At 40.4% G+C, this 19,788-nt stretch overlaps 1 protein-coding gene across 5 annotated transcripts in view; it reads left to right on the forward strand.

The window, feature by feature from the left end:
- agap3 (ArfGAP with GTPase domain, ankyrin repeat and PH domain 3) overlaps positions 1 to 19,788 on the forward strand; it is a 117,379-nt gene that overhangs the window by 52,497 nt on the left and 45,094 nt on the right. For 2 of the 5 annotated variants that reach the window (XM_065954168.1, XM_020649565.3), the window contains exons 2-8: positions 1,474 to 1,532; positions 4,734 to 4,821; positions 8,143 to 8,228; positions 11,165 to 11,306; positions 11,849 to 11,983; positions 14,183 to 14,310; positions 14,586 to 14,741. In XM_065954168.1, coding sequence (XP_065810240.1) covers positions 1,474 to 1,532; positions 4,734 to 4,821; positions 8,143 to 8,228; positions 11,165 to 11,306; positions 11,849 to 11,983; positions 14,183 to 14,310; positions 14,586 to 14,741 — 794 coding nt within the window. Of the gene's footprint in view, positions 1 to 1,473; positions 1,533 to 4,733; positions 4,822 to 8,142; positions 8,229 to 11,164; positions 11,307 to 11,848; positions 11,984 to 14,182; positions 14,311 to 14,585; positions 14,742 to 15,152; positions 19,762 to 19,788 lie in introns of those variants that run through there. The other 3 variants (XM_065954172.1, XM_065954170.1, XM_065954169.1) reach the window with 3 other exon arrangements.

Consider the following 19,788-nt stretch of genomic DNA (forward strand, 5'->3'; position numbering starts at 1 on the left):
ATATTAGAGTCGCTCTTGGTTTAATAAAACAAACACCAGATAATACTATAAACAGGCTTACTGTAGTGATGGCTCCCTGTTTGCTGCGTGTACACTTTTATTGATATAGTTTAGACATGGGGAGGGAATGTGAGAGGGGAGGGTCACCTGGTATTAGACACCTTGTTGCCTGGAGACAGGGAGTCTACAATCCTGTATTATAGATGGTATCTGCTTCTTGGGGGGGCTCAGACAGTGAGAAAGCCCTGATCCAAAGCAGGAAGGTTGTCTTTGTTCTAATAGCTGTTATGACACTCACATGTGTACTCCATCTCTGTGGGAAACAGGCACAGCTTGTTGAATTGTTATTTGTGTTTTAGTTCTGAGAGTTTGTTTTGTTCTTCAAAGTGCTCTTTCCCACTGCCACTTTTTCAAAGCATGATCATCGTGTCAAAGACTCCAAATGTCACTGAAATCCAAGCAAGTTGAATCAAGCCTGATAATGGCTGTCACTCAAAATGGATTAGCTTAATCTTGTTCATAGAGTGCACTATGCTGCATGGGTGTTTTACTTGGTATAGGTGTGTTTCAGTTCCACCTTTTGTAAGTTGGAAATTCATGAGCAAATGATGAGCTCATCGACTGTGCTACAGGCCAAAAACAACAATTTGTTTCATTTTCAATTATTCTGCCAATTGTATTCAATTGTACAAAGTATAAAATATGGAGGAAAAGGTTCCCTAAAGGTACCAGAGTACATGTTTGCTTATTCAAGTAACAGTTCACACAGCTGCAAATAACACCAAAATGTTGAATTTGCTATCAAGGAAAAATGAGAAAACCAGCTAACATTTACATTTTCATTTCAATATAAAGAGCTTTTTTCATGTCCTGATGTTCACCCAAACTGATTAATGATCTATTAATTTATAAATAGATGAGTTCTAGATGTTTTTTTGTTGTTGTTACTGTTTCTCTGCTTGTTGAAACATGATTGAATAAGAATTGTTAATGATCAATTACAATGGGAAAAGAATAGCTGCCTCTCTTGATGATGAGGCATAAATATTTGTAACATTGTGTTAGTTTTGGGACTGTTAACACCTTGTTACCTGAGAAAACTTGGTATAACATGACCTAACAAATACACACCCACCTGGTTAACTGTGGCGTTTGTTTTGTTCAGCGCCAGCATATGAGATATGAGGACAGACAACCTGGGGAAGTGACTTTTAAACCATATCATGAATCAGCTCTGAATACCTGACCAACCTGTGGATAAGATTTGTCATATCTTCGTGACTGCTGAACAATCTATCATAAAACTTGTTGCACACACTACAGAAAGTCTATAAACAGGTTCTGTTACTTTTCAGTCATCTAATGGGGAATTCTGTTAAGGTCACGATATCTGTGGCAGGGGTCGAATGGGACACAAACAGATCGATTTTAGTGCTGCTTGACTTAATTCCTTTTCCTGCTTTTTCTTTTCAGATTCTTTTGTCAACAGCCAGGAATGGACATTGAGTCGGTCAGTGCCAGAGCTGAAAGTGGTGGGTAACATTTTATACATTATTTATTATATAACAGCTCCTGTGTGGATTTCTCATCAGGGGATTCATCCTACTGATAGGTTTTAAATGTCACTGGGAAAAGTTCGGTCCATCTAATACTGGTTTTACATCAGTTGAGAGATTGGCTGGACTTTTCCTCAGCTCATGGTGGGGGATTTTTAATGAGATGCGTTGGCATGGAGATGCCGGGTGGCTTTCAGTAGGACGCGTGATGAGTGACAGTTTTGGGCTAGACTAGTGACACATCCTGGGTCTGATCCCACCCGCCAGTAAAGCACACACACAGCTACTGCCAAGTGCACAACTAACATCCTCACACGCTTTAATGCCTTGCACCCATAAAGGAAAAAAACTGCACTCCTCCATTCTGACAGTTAATATAATACTTCCATGTTAGGTGAATTCATTGATGTGGCGCCTTGGAAAAAGGGAGAAACATCAGTGGAAAGAGAAAGGGGGGGAAACTCAGAGGGAGCTCAAAGACAAACTTGCTTTCTTGGCTTCAAACACTTTAAACGCAGCTGATTCCTTTTAATGTTTCTAAGGTGTTAATTGGCAGCAAGCTTCCACACGGGGGTTTGTTAAATAGACCTGGAAAGACTGAATTAAAAGTCTGAAAATATCTATCATGCCTTTCAAACATTTCAAAGAATAGCTGTTCAGTGACAAGGTCATACTAAAAGAGCCTTGTCATGTTTCTCAGAAGATTTTTTTTTGACTATAACAATATAGCAGTTTGACTTTTCTGGGATCAAAACAGCGGGGAAACATCTGCTTCCCTGTGAGCTGTACTCTGCTATTATGGTTTCAGGATGGGAACTAAAACCTTATTTTATTGGCATCTTTTGATCATCTGATCCACACTCTTTGATATTTCCAGATCAAGCTCAAACATCTCCAAAAAAAAGAGTAAAAGTCCTGTACCGTAATAGTGCTGATACAGCTTTCTCTTTTCATGAGGCCTATATACCAGCAGGTCACAAAGCCAAACCATTAAAACAGCAGGAGCACCGGTTCAGCGGTGCTTTCAAAGTCGATTTTCGTTGACTCACAGCTTTTACTGCATACAGCCTACAACTTAAGCTAACTTAGAGCTTATTCATAGTTTATTCTACAGGGGTTCCTCTTGTTTTATATATAAACTTCGCTTAAAGGAAGGGTAGGCTGGGAAAGGCCTTAAACAGATCTCCTCTCTTGTGCTGCAAACTTCCCTATAATTAGAACCATACCTGGCTTTAACACCCACTAATGATCTGAAGGAGAAGAGGGCGATAGTGGGTAGAAGAGAAGGAGGAGAAGAGGGAGGAGATGGAGTATGTTACAGCCTTTGTTCTTCCCAGACATGCTGGCATCATCAGCCCACCCTCAGCCATGCATCACCCTGAAGGCGCAGTTGTTAGGTCTGGTCTAGACACCAGGGAGAGGAAGCAGAAGAAAGATTGCAACCAAAGCAAAGCCTAAGTGTTAGAGGACTTTCCTCCTAATGTTTCAGCGCCACAGAGCCTCAAACACATTAAAGACCATATTGTGGTTTTGAAGGATTTCTTCCTTAACTGCAAACATTATGTTCCTCCATATTACTGACCACCATTTCCTAAATCGGAGGGTCGTGGGTTTGAGGCCCAATTCCTACAGCCACATGCCAGATGTGTCCTTGGGCAAGGCCCTTTAACCTGAAGTTGCTCCTGCTGCTTCGTCAGCAGAGTGTGAATGTGTATGAATGGGATCAGTTACTTCTGATGGTCACTTTACATACAGTAGCAGCTGCTGACATCAGTGTGTGAATGCGTGTAAATGGGTAGGTGTGACCTGCTACGATGTAAAGCGCTTTGAGTAGTCAGAACAGAACACTAGTCCATTTACCATTTTAAACCTGATAAAGACACTTGTTAGTGCTTAAGTTTCAAGTGAACAGACGTCTTTCAAAATGATAAACACAAATGTTACATTCTTACATACAAGCCTGTGTGAATTTATGTGTATCAACAAACTATTGTAAATTATTGTATCAGCAATTGATTTAAAAGTTACTGACTTTACAGTAACGGGTGATGCGTTCAAGAAAAGTCGTTGAAATAAGCTGTGCTAATTTCTTTCACTCTTTTCAAAGAAAAATACTACACATTTTTTGTTTTACATATCAATATTATCCATGGAAATAAAAAAAAAGAATTTGAACATACATACGTTAATAAAAAAGTTTACTTTCAATTTGATAACTATGATAATGATCTTATAGTTGTTGTTTTACACAATTGTTTTCTCAAACCTTTGAGCAGTTGTAATAAGTACATTTCCCCAATACGGTATCTAAACTGCATCTTAGCTTATCTTTTCTTAATATTGCACTTTGTGTATTATTTGTAAGCTTAAAAATTAACACACAATATGGAAAAATGCTTAATACTAGGGCCCGACCGATATCGACTTTTTTGGGGCCAATACCGATATCAAAAAGCAAATATATTGGCCGGTGTTTTTCTTAGCTCTATGTTCAAAATGTTTAGATAAATATAGATATATACATTTATTGTGTTGATCCCTCACATGCAGTTATCAAACACTTGCGGAAAAGATAAATGATGGAGACAAGATGGTCACTCAACTGGAAAGTAACTGTGGCTGTAAGTGCATCACTGTTTGACACAATGGAGAGTGATAATGCTTGTTGTAATCTATATAGCACACTCTGCTGGTGAAAGAGAACTACTAGTTTATTACAATGAAACTCAAACAAAACGCTCTTAAACTGGTGAATTAATCTTGTAATATCTGCGACAAAATTAGCTGATACCGATAGTGACTGGATATGACAATATTGCAGATATTATCGCCTGGCCGATTAATTGGTGGGGCTATACTTAATACCAACATTGAACTCTACTCAGCAGGATGGTTTATTTTTAGCTTTAGAGGCAACTGCAGGAAAATAAATTGAACAGAGGGGTCTACTAACTGTGTATTTCTCAAGCTTCACACTACAATTTGTAGCTTAACTCAGTGTTTGCAGTTTCTGAACAAGGTTGAAAGCTTCAGAAACACACAGTTAAAGGACCTTGTGCTGAGAATTACCAGTCAGGTCCCCATTATGGTCCTTTGAGTCTACGTATGCTTGTGGTTTGTACCTGTCATGTAACGCCAGTCAGAAATAATCACTGTGTTTTGCTCTTGACCTTGCAGGGCATTGTGGGAAATCTCTCCAGTGGGAAGTCTGCCTTGGTCCACCGGTACTTGACAGGCACATATGTGCAGGAGGAGTCTCCTGAAGGTAAGAGTCTGCTGTGGGGAGGGGTGGGTCAGGAGGTGCTTATAAACATGTCAGATACTCAGACATTAAGATTAATGCAGCTTGTTTGCTTTGGCTCTTTTAACCTTAATGTCAAGCCGCTAATTTACCTCACACCTTGTCATCGTGAGTCCACTGAAGAGGGGGGATAGTATCAGCCTCACAGAAAGCAGGGTGAGCCTTGTTGAAACAAGCAGGACAATGTTAGCTAATTGGGTTTCTGAAAAGGGAAATAATACAGACAAAGGTGACTTTCTTTAGTCTTTCAGAAGAAAAACATCAACATGTTAGCAGTGACACTCATTGCTACATTGCACAGGGCCATATTAGGATGGATGTGCTTAGGTACTCATAGAAAAATACATTCACAAGGTGTACCACTTAAATACCAGTTGAGAACCACTGGACTAGATGATATCAAGCTTAGGGTGACACCTTGACCTTCAATGGAACTGGTGAGTTAATAACACAGCTTACATTTCCTGTAAACTGGGACTGTGAGTAATTGTAGAAATATTTGCCTTAAACTGAACCCCATTATTTATTTTTGTGTGTAAATTAAAGCTTTTTTATTGCAATCATATCAGATTACTTCCAGTATGCCTTAATATAGAAAAAAAAACAATCGGTCTGTGTTCAGGACAAATTTACTTTCAGAGATTTGATAATCAGATATTCTTCAATTTATCAAAAAAAAAAATCATAATGAGAATGCCCCCTTCTGGTCAGAGAGGCAAGTTCTCCTATCAGAAACCCACAACGATGTTGGCAAACCCAGAGTTAACTGCTGATCTTTGAGGGCTTTGCAGTGTTTCATTTTAGTGTAATTATAGTGAGGATGAGACATGAAGCACATAATTAGTTCCTGGCATTTTGCTGCACGGAGGGAGGAAAAAAAAAAATCCTCATTGCTTAATTAGTCTTTGAGAAATCAATGGTGGAAATGCAGGAAAACTGTTGCTGTAATCAAGGAAACATGTCGGCTAAGAAATATGCGTGCATCCCCTTTTCATTGCTGCGTGTTGCTGTGACTCAACGTACCTGTCTCATGATTAGCACTCGCTCGGGCTCCCTTTTCTTTTTATGTGCTCAACCGGGCTTCACTCCACATCGGGTATTTACATTGCAGCACGCGTTGCCCAGCAGAGGAAGGTTTTAGTGTTGGATTCTTCAGTGTTTTGTTCCTGGGCTTTTGCTATGATATCTGAAAAAAAAAAAAAAAAAAAAGGTACTGGGGTGTGTTACCATGGCAACACCGGATGGAGCTCTGTTGGATTGTGGCTCTGTGTCAAGGTCTAAGCCTCCGTGTAAGCAGAGTATGCTTACTGCGTGTTAACTGTGCCTACCAACTTACCGTCTCTCTGTAAGGTTATTAGTCGCCTCTTTACATGTCATGATGAGCCGCACATTCAAATAATCACTTTTAATCATGATAAAGAAATGTGTTAAATGATAGAGAGCAACAATCTGTAGCATTTATCCTCAGCACAATCTCTTTTTTTTTTTCATTTCTTCGGATGCATCGTATTTGGCTCATCTTTTAAATAAAGACAACAGCATCCTGGATGATTATGTAACCGAAATGTTAGACTTCAGATTCAATCCGTGTTTTCACCAGAGCAGTGTGCTTTCAATGCAGATACTGATTTCAGAGAGACGTTTTCCTAATCTGCTCGGGGATATCAACATGCTTGCCAAGCTCTGTACAAACTATTCTGATGAATCTTTGGGTTTTTCTGCTCCGTTTTGATCCGGTCTTTACGCGCTGTGTAATGAGATCCTCCTCTTATCTTTTTGTCCCTTCAGAGACACACAGACACATACTTTCTCAGTCCTTTGTCAGAATCTCCAAAAGCTCTGTGACTTCAGTTTAAAAAAAAAAGAAGCTGGCTGGAGGTATGTGAACCTCTCTCTCTGTTACACAACCAGCATCCAGCATGGCTCAAGAGCCTGTGCTAAAGGCTGGGAGAATCCCCTATTTGCCAAGCGGGCTGAAGTGGACTCAACAGGGTGGAAGTATGGCTCAAGTGGATATATATTGCTTGCTGAGACAGGGATACTGTCCGCCTATGAAAATGACAAGGCCTGTTTTCTGTATGGCCCTTACAGCTCCTCTGTGATGTGAGATCTGAAGTTCTTAATATGCTGGTTGAACATGGTGATCTCTGACTCTCTGTTATCTGATCATTTGAAGATCTAAGCCAACCTTGTCTCCTATGAAACTCACAGAAAACCTGATGAGTGAAACAGGTGCACTTTTACTCGTTGTGAACATCTGCAGCATAATTTATTACTTGGTACATTTCATGATCATTCCTCGACCTTCTCAAATGTGTGCATTATTCAATTTTGTACGATAGTTTTTTTTTTGCATATATTTGTATTCATAAGGCCCCGTTTTCTCTCCCAGGGACGTCTCTAGCCTAGCAACTTTCTCATTTGAATGTTTTTAATCTCCACAGGATCACAAACCATCCAAATGACATGCAGAATCTAATTTACTGCGCAGTTCTGCCATTGGCCTCTTTTTTTTTTTTTTATATATCTGTAGCCAGCTTTGCTATCGGCAAGGAATATGGATATGTATTACAAAAGAAATGAAGAAAAGGGGAGGGAAAGTCAAGGCTGCATCGGGGTTAACTGCTAGCTCCTCACTGCTGTTTTGCGTATATGGTGTGACCTGAGGCTAACCAGTTCAGAATAAAAACAGCGGCTTTTTGCCTCTGGTTTTATCTCCTTTGGGTCCCTTTGCTATATTTATTCCTCTTGCAAAATGTAATACATCGTCTTGTTCATTATATAAAATCCAATCTTCAAACCTACACACGCAGTCTGATAATGTTTGTGAAGTGAAAGTTGAGCCTTTCCAGGACTGGTGGCAGTGGCACTGAACTTGTTCCCTCAGCAGCTGTGTATTAGACACGCTAAATGGCAATTTTGCGCCCACGTAATTGGCTCCAGAGAGACCTGGTTTCCTGTCGGCATATGATCCTAACAGCAACACATTCAGGAGGTCTAAATTGAGAACTGAACTTCAAACTTGTACAAATCTCACCAAACTTTCTTTTTTTTTTTTTTTTGCCAAGCTGTGTGTTGATGTTAAATGTGGGTTATTTGGTACATTGTCATTGTTTTTACAATGAATGAGTCTAAAATATCTGCAGGCTGTTTCTACTTTGGGAACGCCTGGTGCTTACTTACTATCTTACTAGATAGAAATTCTATCCTGCACCAACTCTAAACCAGACTTCAATGTTTTAAAGTATGATCTTGAAATAAAGCATGATAATGTGTCTTTCTTAGGTGGACGGTTCAAGAAAGAAATAGTGGTGGATGGACAGAGCTACCTACTTCTGATCAGAGATGAGGGAGGGCCTCCAGAACTCCAGGTAAGCGATTTAAAATGTTGCTTTTCTCTAAAGCTCCTAGATGGATCAGACAAAGCGGTGTCTGAAAACTGTCATGCAGACAGGAAATGTTTAGGGACGGACCAGTGCTTCCCTGCAGGACTGTCAGGAGCGCTGCGACAGCACTCTGTAGCCACTCTACCAAAAGCATTTAAGGGGCAGCAACAGATCAATAAGTGAGCTCGGCCAAAATCTTTATTGTGGTCAAAGGAACAATACAGCATCTAATTTCTCTGTTAGTTTGTGAAAGATGAAGAGAAATGGAGCTGCTGCTTCTTCTAAGTGGGCTTAAATGAGAACGCTCACCTTTCACTCTGAAACTGTCACGTTTTCATGCTTTTTTTTCTCAAGGAGGTAAATTGAGGAAATGCCTTAGTAATAGTAATCCAGCCTTGTGTTATGACTGAGTAGACATCAGGCTCTTAATCACAGTTATTCTTGAGCCATGTTTTACCAGACAGTGTTGGGTTTTTACCTCCCATTTGCAGCTCTTACAGGACTTAAATGTACTAAAGAAAATGAATCTGTGTTTAATGCCACTTCATCCAGGCTGAGTTGTCTCAAGACAAACATTCAAGGATTCCTCTTAACTTTCAGCTTTGCACGATTGCATAATATCTACATTATCCTGTTTCAAGTAGCGTGAAGAATCTCGTGTAATAATGAACCCTGGCGTCTTTTGAATCCAGAACCATTGATTCGGTTTCTCTGGTAATCATTGTTTTGTGTCTAGAATCTGCAACTAATATCTAAACTTAGTTAAGAATCACAACATTTTTTCTATGAATCTTTGTGAAGTGTGATACAGTATAGCATGCAAACACTCGAGCCTTAGTAAAGCTACCTTTACTTTAAGCTGCTGTGATCATTGTTTTTACATAAGTAATGGATCAAGTTTATTTAGAAGCAGAAACTACTTTGTATAATAATTTGATGAAGTTGAAAGTCACTTGTCTATATGTGGCAGACAGATGGTTTTCACCTGAAATCCCACCGAAGGGCTGTCAGACAAAATATACAGAAAGATGGTGAACGTGTGTCTGCAAGAGAGCCTTTATCCCCCTCAGGGAAACACCATGCATAGAATTTGTAAGGAGCAGTTGATGTTTGACTTCATTCTTCTTCCTGTTAGCAGCACAACAAATGAACGCTAATGCTGCCCCGTATCTGATATTTAAAAGGGAAACTGTTAGCTAACACATTCACTTAAAAGGATGACAATGTAACAGCGTTATGCTTAATACAGCGTTAGGTAAATGAAACCCAAATAAGGAACCAAATGGATTCAGATTTGATTAGCAAGTCGATATAATGTCTAAAAATGCACCACTTAAGGATACTAATCCACCTGCTTGCACCTTCATTCCCAAGATTCTGCTTTAGTAACACGTAAGCTCAGTGTGAAGCATGCCTCTCTATTATAGTAGCTGCTTCTGATACCTGGCCTGGCAAAATTTCGATTGCATTACGCTTGGTGAGGTTAGGGAATAGAGCAGAGTTCAGCTCAGTTGTCAGCTGCCTGTATAATTAGTGGCATAATTAAAGGCCTCCATTATGTTCACGCTCACGGGAGGCCGAGCAGAGCTGTGGCTTTGAGGCTTGATTCGCTATTCATTCCCTTCGGGGGCCTGTGTGACACTTGGAAGCTGAATGAAGAAGAGGACAGTCGTCACCTGATTGTCTCTGTTAGTGCTTCTGTGGGCTCTGCGTAGCCTCTTCCCTATAATGGATGGTGATTAGGATTGATTTCCTACACTCGAGGGAAGCCTCTCTGCCCCGTTCGATCAAAAAAGTAGTCCAAGATTATGGATGAATATGACGCAGGTAATACAAAGGTTCTTAAATTATGATAACAGTGGGAATACAGAAAATGGATCGGATGCAATGGTGCTGTTAAATCATTCAGTGTCATTCCACCTGCTGATACTATGCATGAAAACAAGGCCCTTGGTACTATGGCTGTGGCTACACTGCCCCCTTCTGTTCGTATATTTGAACTACAGTTTAATAAAAAAAGACCTGTAACACAGAACAGTAGTATTGTCTGCATGTAAGCGAATCAGTGACAAATTAAGACATCCATTAAAAGGGAAAACTTTAACAATTTACTAAATAATAAACATTTTGTATGACATAAAAGTATTTAAATTAATCTCTGTATTACTTAAACAAAAGTTCAGACATGTTGTTCAAAAATATTACATAGTCATCTTTTCCTCCAAATGTTTAAAAGTGTTAATAAGAACAATTAAGATCATGTTAATGATAAATTATATGTAAAGCTCCTCTGCAAACACATTTATCAAGTGCTTCTCAGGTAAAGATTAAAATAGTAAAAACACAAGTAGTATATTATAAGAGCTGGGGAAATAAAACTGATTAGACACAGATGTGAATTAGGCGACCCAACATGTTTCAATGAAACGGTCCTCCTGTTAAAGTCAACTTTGAAGTCAACAAAAGAAGGTTTGTTCATCTACGTCAGATATGAGCAGATTTGATTTTCAAAGTGCAAACAGTAGACCACGTTCCATTTTAGTTTGTGTACCAATCATTTTCTAAATCACACCTGTATAAGCTGCAGCTTTGGACTGTGTTTGTTTTCCAAATTAGTTTATGCCAAGTAGCTGCTGTTTTGTATCCTTTAAAAGAAAACTCTGATTAAAGGTGAGCACGGAGTTACTTAACCTTTTCAGGGGGTAAAACGGTCTTCTTTTGTTAATCTCTGAACATACATAGTTCCTCACTAAGGTTTACTTAAAGTGGACATTAACTTGAAGTTGCATGTGAACACTATAACTGAGATAGTAACCATGGTTCAGACACAAGAAGAAGAAATCTTGTGTTAGTTCTTTTGGACGAGCGAGGCAGCTCATTTTTCACAGTGCTTCAACACTCCACCTCTGCTCTGTCCTCAGTTCGCTTCCTGGGTGGACGCGGTGGTTTTCGTCTTCAGCCTGGAGGATGAGATCAGCTTCCAGACGGTCTACAATTACTTCTTGCGCCTTTTCGGCTACAGGAACGCAGCTGAGGTCCCCATGGTCCTCGTTGGAACACAAGGTGCTGCCCTGCATCTAAAACATTTGTCTTGTCAGGATTATTGCTTCCCCAATTGTGGAACTACAAACTATACTACCACACACAGAAATGACTATGTGTTCTTACACCGTCTTTACTCTTAGAGGATGTGATAAAGGATACGTATGGCAAAGCTAATAATCAACATGTCCGACTATAATTGACTGTATTGTCATCTTTGTCTATGCATCTAAAACCTGATATACAGAAGACTATTTTTAGATGCAAAATACCCCAGTGTTCAAGAGCTATAAAAAAAAAAGCTCATTATGTAGCCACACAGTCACACTGGGTGACGTCTATCATCACTCAATAAGGAGATTATATTGAGTCACTCCTGTTTATACTTTCTTGCTGCCCTGAAGTAATTGACATCTGGTTAGTTGTTATTTAATAAGCAGCTGAAAATAAGCCTGTATTACACACAGCCTATTATTATCTTTATGTAAAAACACAGATTTCCACCATCCCGATCACTCAAGTGAACTGTTTGAATTATATTTTGTCTTATTCTGTTGTTTCAGATGCAATCAGCGCCGCAAACCCCAGAGTGATAGATGACTCACGGGCCAGAAAGCTGTCAAACGACCTGAAGCGGTGCACATATTATGAGACCTGCTCCACCTATGGCCTCAATGTGGAGAGAGTCTTCCAGGACGGTGAGAAAGCTGTCAAAAAAAAACCACGTTAAATCAGATGACACTGGCTGGAAATAGAAGTTGTAGCTTGAACCTGATGGATTAGACAGTCACTTGACAGAACAAAGATATAGTTTGAGGTCAGAACTATGAGGTAATTCATCTGGCATTACACTTGACAAAATATGTCGTAGCTATAAAACATTTGGCCAACAATTTTGCTATTTTGCTTGTCACTTTAACTACAAGTAGATTTGTTTTTGTATAAAATAATTCATAGCACCAAGGGATGATAGAAAAGATCTTTATGATATTGATTGGGGATTGGTAGCAACATTCATAAACGCCTGGAGTTTATGAGTTAGTGTGTACAAATTCAGTTCTTTATAATGTGTGCCAAGCAGCTTGGGTTTGTCATATACTTTGTCATTAACAGGCTCATATTAAAGACCTTCAACAGGCATTTCAATTAAATCCAAAAATATTGTCAAATGCAAAAATCATTATAAAGTTAAATGATGATGTCAGATTTATTACAATGTTGAGATGTTATCCAGAGTGCACATGATATTCAGCTGTGTAGGAATGGTGAAACACCCTCTTAATGTCTCTTTAAAGTATCTCCAAGTTTTTCCCTCATCCGTAAAATCTCGTAGAGAAACAAGGCGGCTTCATTCCTTGGCATATTATCCCCTAAGGCTGCAGCTCCTTTGAAGGCTTGTCATCCCTTCACCAAACATCTGAATATGTAACACACCGCTCTCTTTGCATTTCATTGACTTAATGCACAGGCACGTTGTCTCTCCCCCTCCTCCTTGTCTTAATTGCTTCCTGAAGCCCAATGTGAAATAATTGAACGTGATGAAGGAGTGTTTGCTGTCCACAGAAGTTGCCCTGTATCACTCTCTTTCTCTCTCTATTTGCTATGCTGCAGCAGTTAGCCGGGCGTTATGGTCCCAGCTGTCATCACAACTTCAAATCATCTCTCTTTCCCTCAGTGCTAATTCACATCACGCATTCATGAACATCACCTTCCCTCCCTTCTTCACACAGTCCCCGACTCCAATGTGCCAGGAATTAGATGACAGGTTGCACCCATTGCATGGCAAATCAGGTTGTTCAGAAGGTGACAATAGTCTCATTTGGCTTCCATCACTCTAAAGAGAACAATGAATAACAAAAAAAAAAGCAAGTATTATCTTGTATGATTACTTTTCTTGGAAACAGAGGAAGCTCTCTCCCCCCCCCTCCCCCAGGAGATATGTATAATCCACCTTGCAGTTTGTTGTTTATTACCTGACTAGAAAAACAAACAGCCCGAGGTGGTTGTGATAATGTCCTCATATACCTGGAATTAGCTTTATTTTCTGTGCTGTGCTTTGTAGGATTAACTCAGTGTTTGTGTTTGATTTAAGAAGAAACAATAGAAAACGTGTATTCTTTCTGTGTTTTCAACCAATTTATGAGGATTTTATTGATCTGCACTCAAACTGTGTCGACATCTAAACCTACAGAATTACTAGCACTTTGGATGTCAATAACAGCACTGAATTTAGGAAGAAATCATCAAACGTTTATTTTGCTCTCATAGCTACAAATAATGTAGGGAATTCAGGCTGATTGAAAACCTTAAGCCCTCCCAACTGAGCGTTTTCTATGCTGGCATACTGTAGCATAAGATATGGCTGATACCATACTATTCTTCTTCATTAGTCTTGCTGACTGCTGATGCAAAATGATGAGCAAAATATTGTTGATGGACATGACAAAGAATCAACTGACCTAATGTAGGCATCTTTTAACTTGGATACTGGATTTTCAAAGACGGATAGCTTCTGGTTGCTGATAACATTTTATTCTTTAGAAGTTCTTGTTTGGTAAATCTACCCCAAACTAGCAGATGTTTGTTTATTAATCAACCTGAATGTAGCTGATACAAGTTTTTAAACCCACCTCTGTTGCTCATCAATAGCGGTGTGTGTCTCATAATGGAGCAGCTCAAGCACATGTATGATTCATTGTTTGGTTATCAAGTCCCCTGAAGCTGTCTTAATTCTAGAATGGCCAAGGGTGGGAGTTCTGTAGCCTTTGTACAAAGGACACTCAGTTGAACAACTTACTTGAGCTGCTGCCCTGTCTGAACTCTTGTTGCTTTAAGCAGGAAGAATATGAAAGGTTTTTTTAAACTATCTGTTCCCCCCCCCCCTTCTCTCTCTCCAGTTGCCCAGAAGGTTGTGGCCATGAGGAAAAAGCAGCAGCTCTCAATTGGTCCATGCAAATCTCTCCCTAACTCTCCCAGCCACTCCTCAGTCCCCGCTGCATCTATACCCTCCGTTCATATTAACCAGGTAAGATCCAAACCATAGAAGATAATGGTTTGATGTTATGTAGGTATAAAGAAGTCTTCAACATGCTCCGTTTACATAATTCTTCTGATAATCATGTCGACTGTTATCAGTGTGGGAGAAACAATAACATTGCCCTTAATATAAAAACCCTGTCCTTAACTTACCTGCTTGTTTATTGTTTTATTCCCTCTCCTTCTCTGTCTCTCTTACTCTCTTCCTACCTCTTCCTCCTTTATCTCTCCTGATTCGGTTGCTCTCAATCTCTCACTCTCCAGGCGGCAAATGGTGGGGGTGCGTTCAGCGACTACTCCTCCTCTGTTCCCTCCACCCCCAGCATAAGTCAGAGGGAGATGCGCATTGAGACCATCGCTGCCTCGAACACGCCCACGCCCATCCGCAAACAGTCAAAGCGCCGCTCCAACATTTTCACAGTAAGTATGCGACAGCTGATGCAAAGCAACACCCACTCACATTACTAGAAGGCTACGTTGCCAGGCATACTTTGTCCACCAGAGGGAGACAGGTAGCTCGAAGTGCATCACAACCAACTCTCCTGCCTCCCATGCAGGCAAAGGAAGCGTCTTGTTCACACAGCACAATGGGCAAAGGAGAAAAGACTAAATTAAATTTATGTAAGATCCCCGAAATCCTTCAAAAAAAAATCTTTAAAGCAAATATCAAATAAGCACTGTGGAAAAAAAAAAAAAAAACTTTCTAAATGTCCGTTTTCTTTTCTAATTGGACACATGGATTAAGTTTCTCATCTCACCCACAACAAACTAGGCCCTTTGTACTGTCTAAATCTTTGACCTCCATCCCCCCACCCCTCTTATTTTCACTAGATCCTTTCTTTGCAGTGATTTCCCTTTTTGGGAGAGACGGCAGCAACAAACCGCCAATGCCACCCCTCCTGCCCTGCCCTGCCCTGCCTGACCAAGCTAAACTAAAAGTCCGTGCCAGCCAATGCCCCGTTTACACGCTGCTAATATCACATGCCCTCCCCCTCCAACAACACCCCAGCTCCAGATAGAAGAGCTCATCAAGCTTCTAACCATCTCGCTGAGTCTAAATAACTCCCCAAGTCCTCAATCTACTTACTGCTACTCCGGGCCAAAATCTGACCTTGACCATCAAGATTCACTACCAGAATCCCTTGACCCCTGTCTGCCTGCTCTCTATCCCCCATGTCCTGTCGTATTTTCTCTAACTAATAGCATATGTGTGCACTAACCACTCTAATTTCCTTAGCTGTCCTAAGCTTGTCTTTTTTACTTGTAGCCTCTGCCCTCTTCTTCTACCCAGCCTGCTCCCCCCTTCCCTCCTTTCTCCTGTCTCCTCCTACACCAGCCTTCTTCTCTGCTGCTAAGACTCTCCTAATCTCGCTGAGCCAGACCTCTGCCTCCTCTGGCTTAGAGAGGTCTGTAGAAGTTCTACCAAAAATGGGTTTGTTATCACTCAAACTAGGGAACTATTTTTATGTAGGGCCCTGGTTGTGACCTCTTTTAAAAAAGGTCAACATGTGTTTCAAACTTACATCAAACTGAACGGCTAAGGCAGCTTTTTCAGAGCTTTTCTAATATTTCTGCAGAACTTTGTAAACTTTATTAGACCGATATCAGGCTCTGTGAGATTATCCCCTTCTGCTGAACCTTCCTGCCCTTCTTTCCTCTTTCCTACCTCAGACCCTTATCCTACCTCCTCCCATCTCTCTCTCTCTCTAACTAACTCCTTCTCTAACGCTATCTATCTACCCCTCCGACCCCTCCTTTATCTCTCCTACTTTCTTCACTCTGTTACCCCAGCTGCTGTGGAAGCCGCAGCCTTTGTGGCCTCCGAGCAGTACAGGCTGTGTGCTAGCTCCCCTTGTTGTCTCCCTTCCCCCCTGCTAGGTAGTGACTAACCATGTCCACCAGAGAAATGAGCCTCTCCCCGTCCGCGTCATGGAGATGCCGAAGCACGCCACCTACCCGGTTTGGGTGCCGGAGTGGCAAGCCGAGCGGGAGTTTCAGCTCATGACCTTCTGAGGAGCAGCAAGCCCAGGGTGGGAGGAGGGAGGGTGAGGGAGGAGAGGAGGAGGAGAAGGAGAAGGAGAAGGAGAAGGAAAGAAGGCAGCAAAGGAGGAGGAAAGTAATCGGGGGCATTGTCGACATTTCTTCAGTGACACTTGAAGAGTGCGATGGGCTCAGGAGAGGAAGACTCGCAGTGCCGACCTTTTTTTGCCATTTCACTGACCCACAGAAAGAGAAAATATTTCATCGACACGCCAATATCGAGGATGTCCCTTTCCTAGCTTTTTCCATTTTCAAAAATAAATCGGTGTTAGTTCTCTTTAAGCCCTGCTCCTCATTCAGAGACAGCAGGCAACCATTCAGCAAGCCTGCCATATTTTCTAGCTACAGATCTGTAAGTAGTTCACTTTATGTTTCATTTGGAAGATTTAAGAGACGAACTCATTAAAAGACAAAATGCCTTAATGTCATTAGTTGACAAGCTTTGACAGACTCTCTTTAGTCATCACACACAAGTTATTTTGTTGTTATATTAAAGGAGAAAAGTCCAGAAATCGGTTGTAAAACTAAAGTTTGTCGCATTTGTGGCACTAGCATTGTGACTCTTTAAATTGAAAACATGTCCTTTGCAATGGGCAGTTTACTGAGTTGACAGTGTTTTAGTTCTGATTCATTGTCAAATTGAATCTGATAGCAAAGACATAAGACCATGATGATATAAAAAACCCTTTCAAAGAGGTGACTCACTTTTGATGAGATATTGTTTCTTTTTAAGTAAGCTCAAATCAAAGCTTTACTCCAGAGGATCTTATCACTCTCCATCTATTCACCGCCCTCACAAATCAATTTCACCAACCACAACCATTTCAAGTCGGTTTTCATCCTCGGCCACTAGGTGTCAGCACAGTACACATTATTCTTTCCTAGTGCTTCCATGGTCAATAACTCTAAACAATCTGTTTTGTAGTCTGTCTGTGGGTTCCTGACGTCTTCAGGCTTGTCCGTCCCTTTTTGTGTTCAAAAGCACACTGTTGAGGAGTTTAGATGAATAATGCGGCATTTTTTATACTTAATTCTATCCCACTCAGACACTCCTTCATCTTCATTACAGACATCGTTTTTTTTTGTCTTGCCATTTGGTGTTTCCATATCACGTTTTTAGTCCCTTGACTTGATGCTGGAGCGTATGAAAACGTATGAAACAAAACATTACCAAAAAAAAAAAAAAAAGACAAACAAAGGAAAAAAAAATAACCATTTGACACTGTTTTTCAATATTTGCAGATTTGTGCTTCTGTTTCCAACCTTTCTTCAACAAAAAGGGCTTTCCACATCCTTCCGAATTAGAAGAGCATGATGGTTTAAAAAAAAAAAAAAAAAAAGAGTCCCCCTGCTTTACCAATCCTGATAGAGAAGAGATTATTTAGTGAGGACTTACAGCTTGTTGCTTCTGCTTTCCCCTCTATGCTTCCTTGCATTGAGGGTAATGCATAGAACTGGCACTAAATGGAAACAGTAGGACTTTGCGTGTAACGCAGCCTAAAGACGATTTCATTTGAGTGTGCGAGCGCACTCAAATATCACCAAGTGAGACAGACCGTAGGGACTCTTCTGGAAATGCCCCGTCCATCCCTTGCCCCCCCCCCCCCCCCCCCACACTCCACCCTACTCCACCCCTGCCCCCCAAACTCCCACTCAGACATCCTATACAGAAACACGCTGTACAGTCGAGTTACTCTTGGAACTGTTATCCAGCCACCCCAAAGGACACAAAAAAAACTTTCCTTACATGACATCACACTGCCTTTTGCCATAAATGAGGACTCAAGGACTAGAGGTGCCAAGTTGTTTTTTTTGTTCTTCCTTTTAGATTTTTCCTACATTCATTTGGTCCGCTTGTATTTGACTCCTTTTTTTCCCGCCAGGGATTATTGAAGAGTTGAATGAATTTAAATTGTGGTTTAAATGTATTATCACAGAGGTATTTTAGAGCAGAGTTAATTAGTTGGGGTTATTATTTTATGAAGGCCTTCATAAAAACCAGGGTAGTCAGGGTGTTGAGATTACAAAGATATTTCACTGAAGGATGCCAACAAATGAAACTGGGTTGCACCGACTTGTATGAATGTAGTTAAACTAAACGTTTGTTTCCCTTTTATTTATTATATGTTATTTATTTTTGCACATTTTAATTTATTTTAATTCATTTATTTATTTTCCTTTCTCTCAGTTTAGGTTTGGTACAGAGATTATGAAATCTTGCATAATCGCTTTTCTATCATGAACGGATTGACAAACTATAGACTGCTGTATATCTTGTATTGTATTTTATTTACATTGGTACTCTATACAAAGTACATACATATAAGGAGTATATGAAATAATGCCTTTATTGTCCATCCTATATTTTGTGGGAACTGCAATGTTTGGCTCAATCTGTTGAATATTTTGAAGTGAATTTGTGACTTGCTTTGTATGGTGTCTGTATAGAAGCTAAACAAGTCATCATTAAAAAAATAAAATGTTGGAAAAAATTTAAAGGCCAGAGTTGGTTTACTTGAACTCAGACTCTACCTCTCCTCCTCATTGGTGACTGGACATTTCTCATGTTCTGAGTGAGACCATACACACTCATGTCTGTCCCTGCCTGTACCTCATCTTTATTTGTTTTGGGGTGGGAATGTTGTTAATTTAAGGTTTGACTCACATTTAAGGTTTTGTTTTACTCTATAACATGTTTCCCCCCCCCCCATAAACAGGAATGACCAGAAACATGAAAAGTGTTTGTGTTCCTGCTTTTTTTCACTGAAATTGTTTGGTATATGAAAATTAATTTCATGTTTCACCAGGTTTTGCAGGTTTTGCAGGTTGGAGGAAGATCTTTTTCTTAAGTCTCCTGTAAAATAACCATTTTTCCCCTTCTTTCCCTCTAACCATGTATGCACTTTAACGTACTTATAATGCAATCAAAGCCCTTATCAGTGATGCTATGCTAAAGGCTGATGCTACACTGGTATACTAGCTGTTGGTCTGCAGGTCAACTTAAGGGCCTGCTCTGGGTCTCAAACAGAGGAACAGGATCCCCCAAAGGGTTTCAGGGCTGAGTCATGACTCAATGTGTGGTTGTCCTTTGGTCTCCTCTGTGTTGAGATGTGTCTAGTGTGGTCTTGGTTTGGTCTCTTTTTTTACAAAATTATTTTCTTTTTTAACTTGCACGTCGGTGTTACTGCTGTTTGTTACGCTGGTCTGCTTGTTTGTTAATTTCAAGCTTCTTTTGAGACTTTTTGTTTTGCAACGTCGAGTTTCTTCACAAATACTGCAAATGCTCAACAACACACAAACCCCCTCACCTCCACCTCTGACCCCCAGTCTCTACCTCTCTTTCCCTCACCCCCACACACCCCACCACACACACACACACACACACACACACACACACACAACTACACCCCAAAACTCCCCACACACC

Source organism: Labrus bergylta, chromosome 4 (assembly GCF_963930695.1).
Source record: "Labrus bergylta chromosome 4, fLabBer1.1, whole genome shotgun sequence".
NCBI classification, from domain to species: domain Eukaryota; kingdom Metazoa; phylum Chordata; class Actinopteri; order Labriformes; family Labridae; genus Labrus; species Labrus bergylta.